Consider the following 23,490-nt stretch of genomic DNA (forward strand, 5'->3'; position numbering starts at 1 on the left):
CAACACTCTAGGTGGTGTGTAAACAGGCCTTTTGGCTGTTCAGGAACAACAGAGACATATGTGGACAGCCAGAGGTTTTAAAGGGCATCACAATTTCTGCATGCATGACTCCCATGACCCTGCTCAGTAAACATATGAATAGTGAACATATGGCGGAGGAGAGAGAGCACGCCTGCTGTTTCCACCCACGAAACTGAGCCAAACTACTGGCCCTCCTCCAAAGTCTGTGCATTAGAAAAAGCTAATTAAATATTACATGTATAATCAGTAAACAGTATTTGCCGAGAGGAATAATTTCCAATGGAATGTTTGAGAAACAGGATGTTCGCTGCATTGAAGAGTGCTTGGGAACTTGTCCAAGTACTGTTGCTTTTAATGAGAGGAATTCTATTATGAGACATTATTTGTAAAAGGCTTAATTCCACACTGCAGAGAGAGCAGAGCTTTGTTTACAAGGCGCCTCAATACAGAGAGCTCTGTACTTGGAGAGCTTATTCGTGAGGGCTTTCTGCCTAGCCGCATATGACTCAATTGAGCAATCTAAAATTGTTTCTGAAACCAGATCCCAACAGATACGGGCTGAGAAGTGGAGGCTGCAATCCTATACACGGTTTACCTGGGAGTAGGGATGGGGTTCATTGATTTCCTCAGTCTGCGTTTGCAGTTTTTGTCGTGGTTGCTTGGTCCATGACAACACAATTGCTCATCCAGTGTTGGCTTATTCCGCAGCCGGATTGCTGACTTTGAACTCTGTTCTAATGTTGATCTTTACCATTTTGGCCGAAAAATTGCTAGTAAAAATCATCTGCCCCCAGGGCACACAAAGATGGCTCTTGTCCTTTGAGCCACTTCATAGCAGAGTCCTGTCTTTGTCTCACAGTGGGATCCTGTCTTTGGACACAACTCAGTGAAACTTACCCCTGCGTAAACATGCAAAGATTGTGCTTTGACTCTTTGATCCTTTGAGGCAGTTGCTGTTTTGCTTTCTCTGGGGGTTCCCAGTGTTTCTTAAAGCAATAGTAGGTTCTTATAACCTGGAGTTTCTCCACACTTTGGAATCTGCCCCCCCCCCACCCTTTCTAAATCTAAATGAATGTTTCTGGTACTCCTCCACTCAGCACCACTCTTCCGCAAACATGCACAAAATTAAAATGCTTGGGTCATAAAATACTATATCAAGCAGTATTTCAGAAGAGAGGCACAGCCCCTTGTATCCCACTGTTCTTTATATGGTGGGAGCCTGTGGTGGCACTGTCTATAAGCAGCAGCTCACTTCAGTATTTAAAATACTATATAGGTACATTGTCTCAACAAAGCAATTTAAAAGACGCTAGAGATTGTCTCGGACCCAGGTGGCGCTGTGGGTTAAACCACAGAGTCTAGGGCTTGTTGATCAGAAGGTCGGCGGTTCGAATCCCTGCACTGGGGTGAGCTCCCGTTGCTCGGTCCCAGCTCCTGCCCACCTAGCAGTTGGAAAGCACATCAAAGTGCAAGTAGATAAATAGGGACCGCTCTGGCGGGAAGGTAAACAGCGTTTCCGTGCGCTGCTCTGGTTCGCCAGAAGCAGCTTTGTCATGCTGGCCACATGACCCGGAAGCTGTCTGCGGACAAACGCTGGCTCCCTCGGCCTATAGAGCGAGGTGAGCGCCACAACCCCAGAGTCGGACACGACTGGACCTTTACCTAGAGATTGTCTCAGTCGTTTAAAACCACTAAAATCTATAGGATCAACATCTACCAATTCAAAGCAGGTAAACTCAAAGCTTGCTTTAAATGCAAAGTTCTTACCAAGATGACAGAAGACAGGGTCCATTGGGCATCCATTGGAAGAAAATCCCATAGTTTCTGTACGTAGCCACAGAGCTGGCTCTTTCTCTCATGCATCCGGTCTTACCCCAGCCGAAGTCAGGAAACAGGGAAGAACCTTCCTCTCAGATAATGGAAACATACGATAAAGGGTCTTTATATAAATGTTTCTGTAATCTTACCCCTATACACACTCACACACACACACACACACACACACACACACACACCTTTTTGTTTTTGACCTGGAAGATTGGCATAAATCAGGCATTCTCACAAATCTCCCAGGTCAGGTTTTTTTGTTGTTATGGCTTGTGTGTGTGTCTAGGGGCGGGGTCTGTGCCATGTCTGAACTAAAACCCTGTTGGACATTGTATAATACCCCTTAATTCCAGAGAAGAACATAGCGGTGGTAGGTTATTGGTTGACATTGTCCCAAAGTCAAGGTGAAAAACAGAGCGTTTGACCTAGAGGAGCTGGTATGTCTCCCTGTGTTGAATGTTCTAGGTCAGGTGTGTCAGATTACTAAAAATCTTTTCATGGGTGTAGATTCTACACCATGTGGGGAAATAATATATACAAAGGTTGTGTGTTTTATAGAGATCAACAGAGAACAGCTTGGAAAATGGCACTGGATATATCATTATTTATTAATTAGATTAAGTTGTATAGAAACCCTATATTTTGCAAACAGTCCTCAGCAGAAATATTTTTCAAAGGTTCATTGTCCTGCCCATTATGTTAGATCTTATTTCAAAAAGTTAGGGAATCAATATGGGCTGTTGACCATTCCGTCTTTTATGTAGTGAAGCAACTATGCAAATAAAATGGAGGGGGATAAATCCAGTTAAGCCAACCGCTATCTAACATGAACATATATATCAAATAACACATACTATAAATGGACCCATTTAGCGCTTCTGTAGTATTCGGTGTTGGAAGAAGAAGGTAAGTCAAACTGCTCTGTGTTAGGCTAAAATCCCATATAAGCCCCATTTAACCATGAAATTTCTTATATATATGGATTGTGTTGTTAGTGCAGCATTAACATTTCTCAGGTTGCATGCTTACTTTGGAGTAAGGTCATTGGACTCAGTTAAATTTACCTCTGGGTAAAGATGAATAAAATTAGGGTGCTCATTTAGATTTTCCCTCTTCTTTCAATTCATTCCAGTCATATTTTATTGAGAATATCTATTTGTTTTTTGAAAGCATTTATATATAATGTTTTAAAAATCTCTAAGAGCATCGTAACAACAATCAGTAGAGAAATCCTATATAAAGAAGACAGATGCAGGCGAGAAGGGCATCAAGTCATCTTTAAGAAAAATGCCATAATAAATGGATCCTTACGGGCACTTACTTCTGAGTTGTGCCGCCATGTTCTCACGAGGAAGTTAGTTTATCAATGTAAACTTTACAAGGATGAGCGGAACCAAGAGCATATAACAAGTGCATGCTCCATTGGGGGCAGTTGCTAGGCTTGCTTTTTACGAACTCCATGTCACCTACGTAGCAGCCAATAACACTCAACAGAATGAGTCGGGGATGGAGGGTGGGAGCAAGCAAAGCAGGGCCGGCTTCTCAAGACCCTGAAGTAATACAATACAAAGTTGTCACTAGCATCATCATTGTTTAGCTTCCCTGGCCTTTGATAATAGATAGATGATAGATGATAGATAGATGATAGATTAGATAGATAGATAGATAGATAGATAGATAGATAGATAGATAGATAGATAAGATAGATGAAAGATAGATATGGCTCCATGTTAATCTTTGGATTGTAATTCTTCCTCATTGATTTTTATATTGTCATTTTATATTGCTGTAACTAGGGATGGAGGGGATACAAATCAGTTTAAAGGCAAAACTACCCAATTCACACTTCCCAAAAATAAAATGGTGAACAAGGAAATTACAGAATAAAATTATTGTGATGCACCTACATCTGATCTCTCTCTCTCTCTCTCTCTCTCTCTCTCCCCCCCCCCCTCGGCTCTTCATTTATCTGATTGAAAAGGATGCCTTCATCCCAGTTGGTTCATATCCTCGTGGCAGCAGCTGCTCTGCTTTTACCCGGTGATGCTCAGCAAACATGTCCACAACTTATAGGTAAGCTTGGAAATAATCAAGGGCCTGGGAGAGGTGAGCAGGAGGATGTGAAGTGTCTGAGTTTCACAACTGAATTTAACAGGAATATGTTCAAGAGAAAATGATTTCCACGTTCTTAAAATCCAAATACAGTCATACCTCGGTTTGAGTATGCTTCGGTTTGAGTACTTTCAGTTTAAGTACTCCGCGGACCGTATGGAACGGATTAATCCACTTTCCATTACTTTCAATGGGAAAGTTCGCTTCAGGTTAAGTACGCTTCAGGTTAAGTACAGACTTCCGGAACCAATTGTGTACTTAAACCAAGGTACCACTGTAAATGCTTTCCATGGAGTAAGACTGGAAGGCCATATCAAAAGACACATGAATCTGGACCATGTGGAAAGCTCATGGTCTGTACCATTTGGACCTGTGCTTTTCTGCACTCCTGGCTTTTTTTGGATTCCCTCCCTGCTCCCCTGGTAACAGCTTCTCTAGATTGCTTCTGTATCCTATTCTTGTTGTTAGTGTTTGCCTACAGGACAACCTGATCCACATCAGTTTTGGATGTGGGGCCAAACCAAATACTACAGACAAGTAACTTATCCTTTCCCAGCATTTCTCCAAAATGTACAAACTTTCTTTTTAACTAAAAGGCAATTGTAGGGGCGTCACTCTGGGACCCAGGTGGCACTGTGGGTTAAACCACAGAGCCTAGGGCTTGCCGATCAGAAGGTCGGCAGTTCGAATCCCTGTGACGGGGTGAGCTCCCGTTGCTCGGTCCCAGCTCCTGCCCACCTAGCAGTTCGAAAGCACGTCAAAGTGCAAGTAGATAAATAGGGACCACTCCGGCGGGAAGGTAAATGGTGTTTCCGTGTGCTGCTCTGGTTCATCAGAAGCAGCTTTGTCATGCTGGCCACATGACCCGGAAGCTGTCTGCGGACAAACGCCGGCTCCCTCAGCCTATAGACCAAGATGAGCGCTGCAACCCCAGAGTCGGACACAACTGGACCTGATGGTCAGGGGCCCCTTTACCTTTACCTTTTTAGGGGCGTCACTAGCCTTCGGGCTGCCCGGGGCAGCAAACCCAAAGGCACCCCACCGGGGGCAGGGCGTCCGTCGCACGCATGCGTCGCGCGTCATGATGCACGCTGTAGCGGGTTGCCACCGCGGCCGCTCCATCACCCGGATCCCGATCCTAGAGTGGCGGCACTGCGGTGGCAAACCGCTCCTTAGCACTTTTGCTCCTCGCTGCTCTGCCTGAGCAGGAGGAAGCAAAAGCACTATGGAGCGGTTTGCCCCCGCTGCTGCTGCTCTAGCATCATGATTTGGGAACTGGAGCGGCGGCAGTGGAAAACCGCTCCATAGTGCTTTTGCTTCTTCCTGCTCAGGCGGAGCGGCAAGGGGCGGGCCAGAGAGCCCCTCCCTGGCCCGCCCCTTGCCGCTCCGCCTGAGCAGAAAGAACCAAAGGGCTCCGGCTGATGCAGCCACTCTGTTGAGTGGCATGTGAATCAACCAACGGAGCCTTGCCTCACCCCTGGGAGGGGCGGGGGCGTGGCCCAGAGCAACACCCCCTCCAGGGCAGTGCCCGGGGCGGACCGCCCCCCCCCTGCCCCCCACTTGCTCTGCCCCTGGGCAATTGACATTATACAGAGGGATAAGATTCTAGTGTGATACTGCAGACCCCCTTTAAGGTGTTGTGCTTGTAATGCAAATGTTTGAAACCCCTCAAAAGAGAATTCTTTCTTTGTTGCATTTTGGTCAGTTCTAATTTACCTAGTCCTAAAGATAAATGTGAAATAAATGCAGATGGTCTTTAAAGTGTGTGCCAGGTTTTCATCCTTCTATTTTTCACTTCAACAGGTCCTCCAGGTCCTCCTGGACACCCTGGTCTGCAAGGGTTAAAGGGCAGACAAGGCGAGAAGGGAGATCATGGGATACCAGGTGATTATGAGTATCATCTTTAAAATAGCATTTTAGTTCAGGTGTTTGCCTTCAGGTAGATTTTACATGTGTGGAGGTTGAACAAGGAACTGTGTGCCTCTTGGCCCTGTCTCTGGCATCATATGTCCTGCCAGCTCTTTCCACAACATATGCACATTTAGTGCAACGTCTAAAAAGATCAAACTACAAACTGTACGCACCTGGTCTCTCGTATGACTGGAAATCCTAGTCACACAAGTTTATGAATGACGTGGCAGTTTATGTGTGTAGGCTCCCCTTTTCAGAGGTCACACTAAATGCTTGGATGTTGGAGTGGAAGTGACAAGCTGTATGGAATCAGGGTGGAGCCAACAGACATAGTCCTACTCTCCCTAGCATGTGCTTCTTCCAGTCCTGGGATTAGGCTTGGAGATATTTGGAGCTGCCACCTTGCTGAAGCTAAGCGGGCCAAGGTCTGCTCACTGCTTGGATGGGTGACCACTTGGCAACCTCATGGATGCCACAATGGTTTCAGTGATGGTGGAATAAAGGCAGGATATAACTGAAAGAAAATAAAAAAATAAATTTGCTATGTGCTTGGAGGCAAAAGTCTGATTCGGACCTTTGTGCTTGTCTAAGGTTGAGATTAGATGTTGGAAAATTTCACAGTAATTGAAGTCAGGTTTCATGCAAGTGCTAGCAATATTTTATGGTACTAGATTTTTTAAAAAATAAATAAATCATGAATTTAACGAAAATGTTTTTGAAACCTGGCTATTGTGCTAATGGTGCTCTGTTTGGTGTTTGGAGTTACTATCCGAGCTGATGTGATGAAATGCATTGAACTCTGTTTTATTGAGGTTTGATGGTAGCCATTAATATTCATTGTTATTCTGTCTCTCTGCAAATATTATATGATCGGGGCGAGAGGATAAGGTAGTAAAGCTTAATAGAACTAGTCTGTGCTTTTTTTTCTAGAAAAACCATGACGTTGTTACAATAAGTGCCACACTTAACAATAACAAAAAGAGGTATCAGAACTGCATACCTTTGAGTACCCTCTGGAGAGAAAAAAGCACTGGCACTAGTACATAGGGGAATATTTTTTAAAAAGAAATAATGGTTCTCTGGTCATCTCCCAGAAGTAGCTGAGGTAATCCCATCAATGAAATGGTTTGCTAATCTGCAAAATCATAATTGCTTAGACCAGGAGTCAGCAAACTTTTTTTAGCAGGTGGCCGGTCCACTGTCCCTCAGACCTTGTGGGGGGCCGGACTATATTTTGGAAAAAAATATAAATGAACAAATTCCTATGCCCCACAAATAACCCAGAGATGCATTTTAAATAAAAGATCACATTCTACGCTGGTTCCCAGACCGTCCGCGGGCTGGATTTAGAAGGTGATTGGGCTGGATCAGGCCCCTCAGCCTTAGTTTGCCTACCCATGGCTTAGACATTTATGCCCTGAGGAACAAAAGTATCATGACCAGACTGAGGAGCCTGGAGGAGAGATGGCAGTGGATGGAAGCAAAAGTAATTCTCCAGCTCTGTTCATTAGTTCTGTGCAAATGTATATTCTCAGCATCAAATTCCCACTGGACTCGATAATATATAGCTATGCCACCAGAGGGAAGCATAAGCTTTAAAACTACCCTCTTGCAAAAGTCATTCTGCAAAAATCGTTCCACAAGAATATTCAGGGTTCAAAGCTGACGGTAATTGAACAAAATGAATTTTTCTGCCCGAATCAGGTCAACACTCCAGACACAACACTTCTTTGGTTTTAGAATCTCAGTCCATCAGCCAGTTGCTATCCCCTCCAGGCTTCCCCTTTGATCAGTGAAATGATAGAGGAAAAAGAAGAGTTTTCAAACGATCTACCTCTTTTTCCAGATTGATTTGTCTTCTCAGGAACTCCTGAGGATTTGCAGAGAACGAGTTATTTATATTATCATCAATATCATCAATGATGATGGTGCAGTGTTGAGTGCTCCTCAGTCGCTAAAGAATGAGACTTTAAATCTCAGGGCCGTGGGTTTGAGCCCCACGTTGGACAAAAGATTCCTGCATTGCAGGGTTGGACTAGATGACCCTCGTGGTCCCTTCCAACTCTACAATTCTATGTTCAGTATGCAATGTCAGCCATGCCTTATTTCAGGATATTCCCTCCCACCCCACACACCCCAGTTCCACGAGGCATTCTGTGCCCACTGAGCATGCTCAGTCCACATCAGGCTATGGGGCTGGGTTACCTCTTAGGCATCCCCCCATAAAAGATATTTTTTCTACATCTGCAAACTTTGGGATACCCCAAAATAAACTGATGATTCCCTCTTGGTTCTCTGTAACCGTGTTTTGGCTGCCATAGCTGCCCTAACCCAGCCCTTGAATACAAAATTAGTATATATTGTGGGAGGCACGCAAAGAGTTAAGAAACTCCATAGTGTACCTGTAGCAGCAAAAATGGACGCCTTCATTTGCCCCACCAACAATAAAACATATCTCTCCCCTATCAGTCTCTACAGCCACAGCAGGCGCTGTAACTCTCCAATTGTTAGACTTTGCCCCTGAAGATACACTCTTCCATTGTCTCCCGAGACAGACGGGTGCCAACAACAACAAAGATTGTGCTTACATAATGGTTCTGGAGAACATCCTAGGACAGAAATCTTACATAGAGTGTGCAAGGCATGCAGCGGACATCTAAGATCTCCATGTTGCCCCACATTAACTGAATGAGTGCAGCAGTCCATACTAGAACCCTCTTCAATACCCATCACATTTATGTTGGGCAACCTGTCTTTTAAAGAAGCTCCTCTGTCATCATTGTTGTTAAAAAGATCTGATAAAGATACTAGGTGTGCAGTCTGAAAACTCCTGGGTTTTATTAGCAAGTGCAAACTAGGCATGTTTACTCAGAGCTGTAAATGCCAGTATATTCATTAGGGCTTACTCCTAGGTAAGCATGCATAGGAATGCAGCCTGGATAGATAGTCAGACAAAACCAGCATTTTCTTTCCGATGTATAAGAAACATTTCTCAACAGTTCATAATCTGGATAACAAATATATCACAAGTCCATTTACTGCAGCAAAAAGTGTTTATTTCAGATGAAAAACAAAACCAATATGCTTGGTGCACTCCTCTTTTTTTAATGATTTAACACCACTTTTATATAATCCATTCCTATTCAAGACGGCTGTTAAGAAAAACTGTTCTCTCGTCTTGTGAATTTCAAAGTGCCATGGAAACAAACGGATAAAACAAAATAAATTAATAATTGTCACTTTTGTTCACAGGTCTGTCTGCATCAGAGGATCCTAAACTGCAAGGTGACCTTAAGGAAATCAAATACAGAATCACCATCATAGAAAGAGGTACATTTTTATATATATATAATTGCTTCCTTCCATAAGGTGAGGGGGAACAGGGCTTAGTGAGCTGGGAGTCTGTGGCAGAGGGGAGTCCAGAATGAGAGGCAGAAACTGAAGCAGGAGAATGGGAGGAGGAAGGCCAAGAGGCAGAGATGAGTCAGGCTGGTGAACAGTCATGGGCATCGTCCCCTCTTGCTGCAACCAACTCCTCTCTCCCTGGTCTCCCAGAACCAGAAGAGGCGTGAAGCAGGAGGAGCAAAGACAAGCATGCAGATGCAGTCTCTGATTGCTGAGGGGAGGGGGTGGACTCTTGAGAGGAAGACGGCTTTGGGGAGGTGGGAATCTTTAGTCTTAGTAACTGATACATGGGGCAAGACCTACTGAGAATGAGTTCCTGTGCTCGTTAAACCAGACTCTCTGCCAAGCCTGTGCAGACCTGTTCTTGGTAATAAAGAATTAACTTCAACATGCACAGTGTGATTTACTGCTGGCTCACTTCTGTCGTCTAATAGGACTAACCGGGTCTTCCATTTTGTTTTTCAGCCTTGGCTTTGAGTGGAAAGATTGTAACAGTTGGCAGTAAAGTGTTTGCCAGCACTGAAAAAACGGCTGATTTTAACAATTCAGTAAGAATCTGCAAAGCAGCCCATGGCACCATTGCTTCTCCGACAAACAAGAAGGAAAATGATGCTATTATGAGCTTTGTTAAATCCTTTAACACATATGCTTACCTGGGCATTACTGAGGGGCATGTTCCTGGGGAATTTCAGTACCTGAATGGGAAGCCCCTGAATTATACGAACTGGTATGAAAATGAGCCCACAGGGAAAGGGGCAGAAAAATGTGTTGAAATGTACACTGATGGCACCTGGAATGATAAACGGTGCGATGTGTACCGCCTCACTGTCTGCGAGTTTTAAACTGAGCTGTCATAGATCTGAATAAAGGGTGTTGGGTGTGGGGCTTTTTAAGATTCTATGTAATTGTGGGCTATAGCAACTAATCAGATATGTAACTTGATAAGTCTGTGATTTTTTTTTTCTGCGTTCAAGAAGGGAAATCAATAAAAGCACAATGCATTGCTTTCCTTTATGTTTTCTGAGTGCAAAGGGTGAGCTAAACCAACTGGGTCAATGTCAGCCTTGTTTAGATGCAGAATTGGAATGTCTGGGACAGGACTGAAAACGTGATAATAAATAGGATGGTCAGTTAAGAATTAGAATTTGTTGCTAATGTTGTTACGGGGGAGGGATCTGACTAGGACGTAAGTGTGTGCCCATGGGGTATGGAGGGGAGATATGAGCTGATCTGAGCAGATGCTAATGCTGTGGTGAGGTTCCTTTTTTGGTCAATTTGCAAACCTACTTCAAAATGAACATTATAAAAATGGTGACAATGCTTTGCAGGGTAGAAGCCCGCTTCTATAGTAATACATCCGCTGACTGGTTCATGAAGTTCATGCCTGCTAAAAGCACAGGTGCAGGCCTGACTATATATATACAGTGGTGCCTCGCTAGACAAATTTAATTCGTTCCATGGGTCTTTTCTTATATCGAAAAATTCGCCTAGCAAATCCCATAGGAATGCATTGAATTTTTTTAAAAAAACGAATTCATCTAGCGAGGCAACCTCCGCTAGAAAAAACTTTTCGTTAAGCGGAAATTTCGTTAAGCAGGGCATTCGTTAAGCGAGGCACCACTGTATTTTGTTCAGCTGGCAAACCTACTTCAAAACAAACATTTTTTTAAAAGTGAAACAGCTTTGCAGAGTTGAAGGGCACTTCAAAGGTAATACATCAGAGCTACAGGTGAGTCAAGGTGAGGGGAAATTGGAAAACATTATCTTAATATCATTTGTTTCTCTACAAGCCAAATAGCATGTGCTTTCCACCTGTTCAGCCTGTGCCAGGGCAAAGCATTTCTGTTATGGGTGATTTAATACTGCTTTTATTTCGTGGCACATAAATCATCCTCCCCCTTCTATTTTGTTGATGCCTGAATTGTTTATTCAGCCTGGGATTTACAACTGTTTGTTCAAGGTAGTTGCTATGTTATTGAATAGCACGCTTCCCCGACTGGACACGCTGGCACCTGTGTTGGTATTTGCACAGATATTCAGATTATTAATTTTGGCAATGCTGTGCATATATCCCCCCTTTTCTTGCCTCTACAAAATTGTTTTACATTCTATGTAACAAATAACGGGCACCAAGGACACTGATTCCTGCAGAGGCCAAGAGGACAACCAGACTCTTACAGACCTTCCAGGGCTGGATCTACACTGACCTGTTTAACATTATTAGAACAATATTAGATATGTCATTCTAAAATGTCACAGGGCATACTCATTAATTAAAACTTGTTTACCTTAGACTTTTTTCCATCAAAATGCTGTTTCCCTGCTGCTGGTTGCTCTGCTGCACCCTCTGGTGTAACATTTTAATAACACATTATGAATGTTAAAAGTAGGATGTCATGTGTCCATATATGTTATCAAAACCCTTCTTTAACCCTTCCTTAATATTAAAAAGCCATGAGTGTAGTTCTGCCCCAAGTGTCCCTATTTTCCAAGGGTCAGTCCCGTGTTTACAGAAGCCACCCCAGTTTCTGATTCAATCCCAGAATGTCTCGCTTTTCCATAGGACGTCCCCTATTTTCATCAGAGAAATGTTGGAGGGTATGGAGTTATGCAACCTCTGAACCAAGGAAATAAGTAACTATACAACCTTTAGAGGACATCTGAAAGCAGCCCTGTATTGTTGTATTGTGGTTTTATATATGATGGAAGCCACCCAGGGGGCAACCACTACATTGCACTAAATTAGGACATGTGGTAGGGTGTTTTGCTTCATAGACATAATCAATACCATAACCATCCTGTAAGGGCGACAGATGGGAGGATAATTTAGGCAGGTTGACTATTAATGATGCTATTTAAAAACATCTATTATTGTTTATTATAATACGGCAGGGGTTGGTGCAGTGCATCTCTGTAACAGAACTAGAATCTTAAATACATAGGCACCTCCTCTGAGTCAGACCATAACAACCCTACAAAGGAGGTTTTCCTTTCTTCCCTGCCTCATTCTGGGAATTCCACCTGAAGCAGGCTTATCAGGAAGTTAAGTTAACTATGTGGAAAACTACTTTCACACAGCCATCTCTAAATATAAAAGCATCCCATCAAATCCTAGGATTACCAAAGAACCCATTAAGTATGACAGCAGCAGGGTGGGGAGTGCTTTTGTGTGGGCTCCTCCAACGACACAGCGTTACTGGGGGTGAAGCCAAACTGCTGGGGAATCACAGCACCTGCTGTGGCTGCAGAGACTGGTAACTCACAACTGCTGCCTCCTGCATTGTTTTTGCTGCGTTAGCTGCACTGAAGTGACTTCCCTGGGGCACAAGCCTGGGCTGCCCAGACGAGAAGACCCCCTTCTTGGTCTCGCTGATGTGGTCCAAAGGAAAGCAGAGCAATACGTTTTGCACCAGCTTGGCAGCAGGAGTTGCCAGAAGGAGGCATGCAAAGCACCATCCAACCGTCTTAGGGACTCCAGTCCGAATTTGTATAGGGTTTGCTCTTTAGCCTTTTCTTCTCCTGAAGATGTTCCGCAAAGCAGCGAATAGATTGAATTTCTACATCAGCCAAATTAATATGCAGATTAACTGAACAACTAGTGCTTGCTCTCGTACCCTTAGGAGCAGTATGGTGTACAGAAATCAGCAGGCAACACTTTCTCCCAACACAATAATAAACATGATCACCACATTTCAAGATGCAGTTAAAGACTGGACTTTGGCAAGCTTAAATACTGTAGACTGATCCGTCCCAGAGGGAGGAGGGGAGTAAGTTGGGATTTTGTTTTTGTTATCTCCCTCCTTTGGTAATATTGGAAATCAATAAAACAGTAATCAGTTGAAAAGTTGGCAACGCTAAAGATGCATGCAATTTTCAGTTAGAAATCTGAAACCGAATCACAGGCAAATCCAGAGTCCAGTAAATTCAGCAGTTGTCTTTACAGCTCCTGAAAAGTAATTGTTTTGGGCGCACAGCACGACATCAATCATAGCAGCATCCCTGCCACCTCCAATGTAAATGGCTTTAACGAGAATGTACCAATGACTCATTTGCCCTTCTCGTAAAACCTCCAAGGGGTGCAAAGCCACCTTGTCCAGTTTGTATTTTGCCCAAGCTGTGGGAAGCAACCAGAGCAGGACCAGATGGAAAGCTGCATGGAAATTTCCCTAAAGGGACAGTGTTGCTTTAAGAGCAAGCAGGTGGGAGGTGATACAGGCACTCTACTCCAAATAGTTGTCTATTTCTACAGTAATACCAGCTATTGCCTGATCCCTGGTGTCCTAGAGATTGCTAGTCTCCCTTGCTTTTTTGACAGCTTCATTAAACAGTTGGAAGCTTTTGCGGGAAGAAAATGTGCTTTACTTCAGTTTGGCAACCCTGAATAAAAAAACCTACAACAAAGAGCAACTTGAGTCGAGATCAACCGCACGTGGAGGCAAAAATATTTTATAAAAGCAGGTAAGACCAGAAAGACCAGACTTCTAAATTATACTGTGTGTGTGTTGTGTGTGCTAAGCTGTCTCTCTCGACTACAACAAATACAGCCTAGTGTGGTACTACTGTGATGGAAGCCTTGCTTTTCCTAAAAGGTTAGGTTTAAAATAAATGTTTGGTGACCTATTCTGATAGAATCCTCCCCACGTTTGCCTGAAAATATTATTCCCCTGTGAAAACAGGGGCTGATATTTCTGGGGCTTTTTCTTGAAGAAGAGAATCATCTGAAATTTGGAGGAGGGAATTGTTGCCTAACCTTAGTGGGCTTCTGACCAAAATATGCCTAGTGGGAAGCTGTGGAAAGACCCTCGTGAAAAGACCCTGCTTCTTTTGGCCACACTTCCCAGAATGCCTTGGGAGAGATGCAACATGATGCGGTGTTGCTCTTAAGGCAATTTCAGAGATGCTTCTCCCCCCCCCCCCAAAAAAAAAATACTCTTCAGGAGAGCTTGGTTTTTAATTCTACACAACAAATGGCCCCAAAGAAAAATGATCAGGACACCTCGAGGTAGGATTCCAATGTTTTTAACAGTGGTGCAGAAGATGCAATCTTCTGGGTAGGTTCAACTTTGCATGCAAAGCAGACCAGCAATGTTCTGTCTGCACAGCTATTAAAAGAACCGGATCTGTCTTCTCCTTTGCATTTGGTCATCCTAATGGGGCATGAACAATTCACGGTTATAAATAGTATCATTAATAGTCAACCTGCCAAAATTATCCTCCCATCTGTCATTCTTGCAGGATGGTTATGGTATCGATTATGTCTATGAAGCAACACACACACACACACACACACACACACACACACACACAGTGCATTTCCTAATGCAGCATCATAAAATGATGAATTTAGCGCAATGGAGTGGCTAACAGAGTGAGAAATGAACCAGGAAGATGATCATCTCTGGTGTGCATTTTGCTTTCCCATCCACGCAACAGAATTTCCTCAGGAGACCTAGCGTTTTCTCAGCCTTTGTCTGCAAGAATGTGTGTACCTACCTCATAGGGCTGTTCTAAGGATAGGGTGAAGTGCTTTGTTGCAGAGGAATAGTGAGTGTGATGTGGTTTTGAATACTTGAAATTCGCCATTGCTTAAAATGCTCTGTAGCACCCCTACGCTCCACACGCTACCCTAAATCTGCTTCTGCCCCCCCTTCACTAAAATAATTGTCCGACACCTGCTTCCTGAAATTTGGTAGGTCGCAACCAATGAGAGAACCTTTCTGTGTTGGCCTTTCCCCACCAGAATGCCCTCCTCTGAGATGCTTCTCAGGCATCTACATTGATGTAGATATTTGACTGACAGCACTATATTTCAGTCTGTGGATTCCTTTACCAACACTCTTCCTTACTTCCTGTCACAGTGGTTTGGGGAGGGATGTAGAAAGACTGTGACTTTGGAGCAAAATGAGTGGTGTCTGTTTGTTTTTAAATATTGAATCCTGTTTTATTTATTTATTTGGTCTATGGTGTCTTAACCCTTGCACCTACCCTCCTTCCTGAAAGCGTAGGGACACCTCAGTGTTGTTGGTCATGTTGTCTACAAAACCACAGGGAAGGTCCTCAAACCTTTTTATTAAAATAAAAAAAAGCCTTTAACTGTGTGTAGCCAAGGACCCCCTGAGCCTATTTGCACTGAAACGCAACATTTTTAACCTCTCAGAAGAGGCTCCTTTGACAGCAAACATCACCCACTTATGCAAAAAAATAAAAATAAAAGTCTATAGGCAGGGCTTTTTTTCAGCTGGAATTTGTTGGAATTCAGTTCCAGCACTTCTCAGGTAAGTGGCATTGCCATTGTAAGAGAGCAAGGGAGGTGTTCGCGGCGAGTTCCAGCACCTCTTTTTCTAGAAAATCGGCACAGGTTATGGGCATCTATATATAGTTCCATTGTAGTCAATTTCAGACTTTGGAAAACAAGGCAATTAATCTTGCGCCATGGATATGAGGTGAAATGTGAAGTCGACCTGAGTAGCTAAGCTGAGGCAATGTCCTATCTGAGACAACGAGGTAGATTCTCAGGCTGATATTTTTCCGTGCACAGCTATAATAATTGTTAGTGAATATGTTAAACCCATGAGTATTCTTGAGTACTCAATCTGTATTTCTGCTTCTTTGTACCATTTTTATCTTATCACATTCGCAAAGGAAATATAGACGAGGCATTGTTTCTCCTTGCCGAGATGAATAGCTGTTAAAACGAAAAGAGGAAAAGAAAGCGTCGCACACAAAATGATTTCTAATTGAAATAGATAACAGTGTTCTGCAAGGCCCCCTCAAAAGAGCAATGAACGAAGACATTCTGGAAATCAGCCTGCCATATTGATGACAACGGGCACAATGATTCTGGGCAGAAGCCAGTGCTTCTGCACTTCAGTCCTATCTGCCTAGGTGGAAGTTGCTCTCATTTCAGTGGGGTTCACTCCCAAGGAAGGGTCTAGCTCAGGGAAAGCAAATGGTGTAGCTGGACACCAGCTCCCATCATCCCCAGTCAGAATGTTCAATGACTGGGGGAATGATGGAAGTTGTAGTCCAACAACGTCTGACTGGAGGGCACCATCTTACGGTAGCTACATCTGGTCTAACTTAAGTGCTGCAGGGAATTGTTCAACAGAAATGTGTGGGGCCAAGCTTTACATGGTTTGTGCAATCTGTCCGGAATGTACCCTTCCCTGTTGCCACGAAATTAATAAAAGGGGCTACTTAAATCAGCAAAACAACTGACTTAACTCCACCGCCCCACATCTGGTACAATGGCATACCCTCCAACATTCCTCAGATGAAAGTTGGAACATTCTATTCTACATCAGTATCACTGCTGAGGGGAGCTTTTAATTTTAATTTTCTGATTTATTCATTTTTTGCATGTTAATATCTTCATTAAAGTTTTTCATGACACAAACCACCACCACCTGAAGCCCAGCTAGCTCCTGCCCCCACTCTCGGCCCCGATAACCTCCTTGCCTCCCCACACCCCTCAAATTCCAGCCCCCCTCGAGGCTTGCCTGCACCCCACCCTTCCCCATCACCCCACACCCCCCAGGGCCTGCCCCTGCCCAGGGTCTCCTCCAGCCACCACCTTCTCTTCAGGCCTGATCTGGCTCTCTTCCTCCTTCTTTTTATTTGGCCAGCTGTATGGGTGGCTGTGGGGCCTGCCAGGCTGGAGAGTTGTAGCCTCCCACGTTGGGGATGGTGACGGCATCCTCATTGCCTCATGCTCCCTTCCTCCTCCTCTTCCCGCTGCTGCTACTGCTGCTATTCCACAGGCCATCCTGGCTCCCTCTCTCAGATCCAGCAAAGGTCTCTCCCCACCTTGCCTTCTCTGACTTCCAGGAACGGTGGCAAAGGAGGTGATAGTGGTGGAGGGGGAGGCCTCAGTCAGCAATCCTCCTTTCCTACTGCCTCCCCCAATGCAAAGCCATTTCTGGTTAGCATACCTCAACAAAGATGGGAATTTGTGACTCCGCATGACATAGGGAGAAGCCGTGGTGGCTTAATGGTTTTCGTGACGGTCCCGGCATTTTCAGGGCAGTTGGAGATTATGCAATGGCCATGAACCAAATCAGCCCACTACTCCAACAACTGTTTTTCGTGAAATACAAAGAGATTGGGAGATCCATTCAGGGCTCTTGCTCGCTGTCATAGTCTTTGGCCCTTAGCTGACAAGCCACTTCGGAAATCGGGGAAATTCTGAGCAAAGAAGTAGCAGACAGAAGGGAGATGCTTAGTTCTTTCTCTCCCCCCATCACTTGTCACCTAAAAATATTTCCATTGGAGTCTGGAATCCTTCAAGAGTAAAGCAATTGTGCTCCAGCAAAAAAAAAAACAACAGAAAACAGAAAACTTAAACAAGGAACTGAAACTCTTTGTTTGCCCTGAAAGTAAGAAAGAACTGTGTTGTGTTTTACAGACGGTTGACTCTTAAGCTCAGCTTTTCAGCTATCATTAAACACTACATATTTAGTTTGCTAATAAGGATGTCCAAGAGAGTGATCCTACAAATCCTGTTTTTTTTCTAAAACAGATTCTGTAAGTCACACATATTTATGATTATAATATAATATGATCATGAAAATCATCTGCTCATCAAACACATTTTACAAGAGGATCCATGAGAGCCTTCTGCCTTGTGCCCAGCTCAAGGCTATCATAGCCAATAGCAAAATGAACCTAGTGACCTTTTAGACAATTCCAAAAATAGTCCTTTGAAGTTTAACAATGGATTATGAAACAAGTTGCATAAATATGATTGGGCAAAAGCGTATGTTTCTAGAATATTACAGCCTCTTTTAGAAAACCATATATTTTTTTCATTGCCAGAAAGTGAAGGGCAAAAGCCTCAATTTTCTCAGAGTCCACAAAATGTTGCATGGTGTCTGCTCCCTTTGCAACCAAATTTCATCTGCGCCCAACATTTCTACAGCAATCTGATTCTCTGAATGGTACTTCCAAGCACCAGAAGGAGGTTTTAGATATATCTGTATCTAATCTATATCTATATCTGTATCCCTAAAGGGGAGGAAACCCAAAACAGCTCAGTGAGGCCTAAGCATGGGGGAGAGAATGCTGATTGACTTTTAGGGAGTATGAAATAGAATGGCATATTTTGGAAAAGAGCATGGCTTGCCGGAACACAGAAAAGAAGCACCACCTTGCAACATTGTGTGGCAGTTCCCGCGTGTGTGTGTGTGTGTGTGTGTGTGTGTGTGTGTGTGTGTTCTCTGAAGGCGGCTTTGTTTATAGAATCACAGAACTGTATAATTGCAGATCTGGAAGGGATCCCGAGAGTCATCTAGCCCAGCCCCCTGCAATGCAGGAATCTCAACTAAAGCATTCAAGACAGATGGCCATCCAACCTCTGCTTACAAACCTCCCAGGAAGGAGAGCCCACCACCTTCTGAGGGAGTCTGTTCCACTGTCAAACAGCTCTGTCAGAAAGTTCTTCCTGATTTAGTCGGAATCTCCTTTCTTGTAACTTGGGTCCATTGGTTTGAGTTCTAGCCTCCAGGGCACGAGAAAACAAGCTTGCTCCATCTTCCACGTGACAGCTCTTAAGATATTTGAAGATTGCTAGCATTTCTCCCCTCAGTCTCCTCTTTCCAGGCTAAACACACCCAACTCCCTCAACAGTTCTTCATAGGGCTTGGTTTGCATAGGGCTTGGTTGCCCTCCTCTGCACACGTTCCAGCTTGTCAATATCCTTCTTAAATTTTGGTGCCCAGAACTGGACACAGTACTCCAGGTGTGGTCTGACCGAGGCAGAGTAGAGCGGTACTATGACTTCTCTTGATCAGAACAGGATACTTCTTTGATGCAGCCTAGAATAGCATTACTATATTTTGCTGCTGCATCACACTGTTGAGTTTGTGGTCCACTAAGACCCCTAGATCTTTTTCATGTGTACTACTGACAAGGCAGGTGTCCCCGTCTTATATTTGTACAGCTGCTTCTTCCTATCTAAGTGCAGAACCTGACATTTCCTTGTCCACAGTTACACCAGCACATAACCCGTTCTAATTGGCTGTGTACTGTTGTGGCATCATCTCAATCATGACACGCTCACCAGTTGACTGCCATCATTCATGTGACTACACTCTTAAAGATTAAGGCCCCGGGAAGAAAAATGCTGCCACCATGGTAGCAGGGCGTACAAATTAGGCCAGCAGTCTCAACCACTGAGCTACACAATTAAAATATTTCATGTGATTTAAAAGTTATATAATGATGGTGTGGTGCAGAAAAAGAAGACCCACATTGACTAGCAGCATTCCAAAGCCATAGAATTATGCCTGCATACTTAGCAATGTATCATTTGCATGTATGTCCCAAGTGCAAATTGATCTCCAGGAAGGACTTTTTCCCTTCTCTTGCACAATTTGCCAGTGGGGATACTCAGCAGGTAAAACAATAAGGAAAGCGAGATTTCCAAGGACAATGTGCACAAAGATCTTCAAGTGGAAAGCAAACAGGATCTGTTTTTTATGGACCACAGAAACATGATGGTATCAGAATTCTCAACACAAAAGTCATTAATGAGAAGGAATGGATCATTCTAAGTATTTACACATTGAGCAAGATTCATTGTTTGTCCATTTTGAAAACAATTCTTTTGCTTCTTGTTTTCTGGCTGAAAGCTCTGAGAGTGCATCTAAGTTGCCCTGCTCCCCAAATCCTGTCAATGTTTCTTAGGTAACCAAGAAAGTTGCACTTTTTTTAAAAAAAAAAAAGCTCACACAGCAACCTTTCCTGACAAGAGACTGTTTTCTTAATGTTCTGGTGTTCTCTTTCCTTCACATATCGCCCCAACTTTTTGTGTTGAGCCGCCATTTTAGTTGACAGAAGAATGAACTTGTTTTCTTCCACTATATAGTTCTCTCTGGCTTTGGTTGTCATGCCTCAGTGTTTTAAAAAATCTCCATCCAAGGACACTTCCTCGTGCTTATTCCAGGGTAGGGAGTCCTTAAAGCACTAGTTGCCATTTTTAATTGATGGGGTTGAGAGTTAAGGGCATTCTTGTGTGTGTAGCTATTTTGGTTTGCATGTAATCCAATGTAACAGAGAATGAGGGGAAATATTTAAAATTGCCTTTCCCTTCAAGAGAACATGGTAATCTTAATTTTAACTACCCTGTATGATGACCTCTGTTGGGAGAGAAACAGGGAAATGCATCCCTGTTTATTTTCCTCAACCTCTTGGCAGCTATTGATACCACTGACCATAGAATCCTTCTGGAGAGGCTGTCCAAGTTAGGGGTGGGTGGTACCGCTTTGTGATGGTTCTGATCCTACTGGGATGGACCTTTCCAGCGAGTAATGCTTGGGGAGTGCTTATAAGCCCCATGGAGCCTTCAACGTAGGATTCATCGGGGTTTAGTTTTATCCCCCATGCTGTTCAACATCTACATGAAACCACTGAGCGGGGTCATCTGGAAGTTTGGAGTGCGTTGTCAGCAATCTGCTGATGGCACACAGCTCTGCTTCTACTTTACATCTGCAGGTGTGCAGGGGGTGAGCTGGATTGTTGTCTTGCCTCAGTAATGGACTGGATGAGAGCCAAGAAACTGAAGCTCAATCGAGGTAAAATTAAGGCACCCTTAGTGAGTGGTTCCCTAGACCAGATGGATGGGGTTACACTCCATTTGAAGGAGCGGATATGCAGTTTGGGGAAACTTTGGTTCCTTTGCTGTCGCTGGAGGCAGTATACGAATTAGGAGGAGGAGGAGGAGGAGGAGGAGGAGGAGGAGGAGGAGGAGGAGGAGGAGAAGAAGAAGAAGAAGAAGAAGAAGAAGAAGAAGAAGAAGAAGAAGAAGAAGAAGAAGAAGAAGAAGAAGAAGAAGAACAACAACAACAACAACAACAACAACAACAACAACTCTTCGAGCAACACCAAAACTGAGGCCTTGGCAATGCATGTTTTATCTGAATATAATCAACTGGTTCATTGGTTACAACATGAAAAAATCATTATCCACACACACAAAAAAACATGGGAGAGATACAGCTTTCAACAGAGTCCTCTTCTTTCTTCCTTTCTCCTGGCTAGCAGACCATTAGGCAGGAGTGAGAAACCTCACACGCAGAGACCAAAGGCCTCTCAGTCTGATCCAGGGCCAGCCTGTCACATTTTGCTGCTTGAAGTGAAACACAAAGTGCCGCCCCCACCTCCACGGCACCCATGGAGAAGCGGCTCAGGCATCAGCACCCATTTCTGGAAGATCTTGTGGGGTGGGCAGGGAGCCCACAAGGGTGCCGACTGGGCTGCTTCACCCTGCCTCATGGGTGGGCTGGTCCTGGTCTGACCCATGTGACTCTCCCCAAGCTAGACTGCTTCCCTAGCCACACACCTCCCCAGGTGACAGCCCTCACCGGCCTTGCTTAAACAACACCCTCCTTGAATAATTTTGCCTGGCTGGAATGTTGCCATCGGATTCTGATCATGCCTTTCGCTTGACTCGACGGAGGATAAGAGGAGGGTGTGTGATTGTGTGAGAAAGGCAAAATGTACATACTTTCTGCTCCACCCACATTTGGTTGCGGCCCTCGGGTTGCACAAGGCTCCTCATCCCTGTCTTCAGGCAAGCACAGGTCACAGAAACTACTTACTATTCACAACGTGAGGCTGGTGCATAGATAGTGATCCACTGCTCCCCAGATCTGAAAATTCCTCCTGTTCTGGGCTGGCTAGGAAGGGCTTCCTTTATAGATCAACAGGCAACCTTTTGAAAACGCTCAATTCAGACATTCCTTTTTTCACGTCATTTTTTGAGGTATTAGCCGGTATTGCTGCTGGAGCTGTCTTGAAAACTCATGTGAGGTGTGTGGTGGTTGTTTTTTTCCCCCTCTCCCTTAGGTACGTGTTTGAGCCAAGACGGCCGGGTAGAAAGCCATGGTAGATACCATCTTGGCACCGTGGACAATTGCCTTGGTCATCTTTGCCACGGTGTTCGTGATGAGCTTTCTGATGTTCCTCCCTCCGGCTGTTGTGCTGATCTGCAGGAAGAAGACCTTGTCGCAGATCTCTTTGGAGGGAGCTGTTTAGCCGGCCTCGTTGAAGATGACTGCATGAGCACGGGGACTTGACAATGCTTGAGAAGCTCCATCGTAAATGTGGAGCAGGCTTTGCCTCCTCTGATATATGCAAAACGACGGATGCCGATATTCAGGACCCTGGATATAAAACATCTGAGACTTTCAATGCCCAATTAACTATCCTCTCTGCTTTGTTCCATTTTCTCTTTGGGAACATCAGTGGATGAAAAGATACCGAGGGAAAGAAAAGGCATATGGTCCCTGTTAACTCTGCACATATAACACCTTTATTGCTCATGGCACTTTGCTTGCAAACAGTATTGAAAAAGAGAATTGTTACATTTAACTTATTAATGGCGGTGAGGCACTATACTGAAATCAGATATTCATAGTTCTTGTATTCATGACGTAAAAATGTGCATTTGGAACATGAGTCAATGTTTGACAGTTTAATGAAGCCAATGGCCAATCTTATTTTCTTAATTATTTATTCAATATTTGCCAGTTTCTAGTTTTGTCATGTTTTCTAACTTTGAATGTCAGTCTTCTGTGATACCCTTACAAAATGCGGCATGGATTTCCACTTCCTGGAAAATGAAACCAGGTGTGATCCCGCAGTTAATCTCCATTCTTTTTTTCTTTTTTTAAAATGTATTTTTATTAAAGATTTTCTTGGTTAATGTGCAATGTCTCTCTCTCTCTTTTTCCCCCCAAGCAACATTTTTTTTACAGCTCCATTCTGACACCACATAGGATTCAAAGAGACACAGGACATCGTGTTGGGAGAGGCAGAAATTCATTTCCCAACTTGCGACTTCTAGCCCTCTTTCACATCGCCACCTACTGGTCCTTGCGCTTATGCAGCTAACATCACGCTGTTAACTTCAATTTGGAAAACAGGTGAATGGAAAGCACCGGCTTTGCAGATTGGGTTAGCTGGCTTTAGCTTATATCTTGAGAATGTACATTGATATTGATTTTGCAGGGGTTGCTTTCACAAGAAGGCTCTAGTCAGCTGCCTGTCACCTCTTGCTACTGCAGAGTGTTAGCTCACATTTGACAGGAAATTACTGTACATATAAAAATGGAGAGAGAAAATGTGTATTGAGGGAAATTGAATTTAAAAAATGTGCCTGGGGAAAATGCATTCTGAAACGCTGACTAATTTTTGTGAGGACTTTTTTTAAAATGC

General features: G+C 43.9%; 1 protein-coding gene and 1 long non-coding RNA gene across 2 annotated transcripts; both read left to right on the plus strand.

The window, feature by feature from the left end:
- The first annotated feature begins 2,656 nt into the window (after positions 1-2,656).
- Positions 2,657-10,282, plus strand: LOC118096554 (pulmonary surfactant-associated protein A-like). Its single transcript, XM_060274996.2, has 5 exons — positions 2,657-2,754; positions 3,830-3,921; positions 5,764-5,844; positions 9,124-9,201; positions 9,742-10,282. The coding sequence occupies exons 1-5, from the start codon at positions 2,708-2,710 to the stop codon at positions 10,116-10,118; spliced, it is 675 nt and encodes a 224-aa protein (XP_060130979.2). The 5' UTR covers positions 2,657-2,707; the 3' UTR covers positions 10,119-10,282.
- Positions 10,283-13,341: 3,059 nt separating this feature from the next.
- Positions 13,342-22,975, plus strand: LOC148685596 (uncharacterized). The gene is made up of 2 exons (XR_015950154.1): positions 13,342-13,734; positions 22,120-22,975. It is a non-coding gene; the product is annotated as an uncharacterized LOC148685596 (long non-coding RNA).
- Positions 22,976-23,490: the final 515 nt, after the last annotated feature.

The sequence above is a fragment of the Zootoca vivipara genome, chromosome 5 (assembly GCF_965207765.1).
Source record: "Zootoca vivipara chromosome 5, rZooViv2.hap1.1, whole genome shotgun sequence".
NCBI lineage: Eukaryota > Metazoa > Chordata > Lepidosauria > Squamata > Lacertidae > Zootoca > Zootoca vivipara.

What these genes read in the sequence shown, in the direction of transcription:
- LOC118096554 (XM_060274996.2), top strand. Translation starts at nt 2,708, where the DNA reads ATGGACCCATTTAGCGCTTCTGTAGTATTCGGTGTTGGAAGAAGAAG. An exon ending in AACATGTCCACAACTTATAG is followed by an intron (nt 3,922 to 5,763) that starts GTAAGCTTGGAA and finishes TCACTTCAACAG; the next exon opens with GTCCTCCAGGTCCTCCTGGA. An exon ending in GGGAGATCATGGGATACCAG is followed by an intron (nt 5,845 to 9,123) that starts GTGATTATGAGT and finishes TTTTGTTCACAG; the next exon opens with GTCTGTCTGCATCAGAGGAT.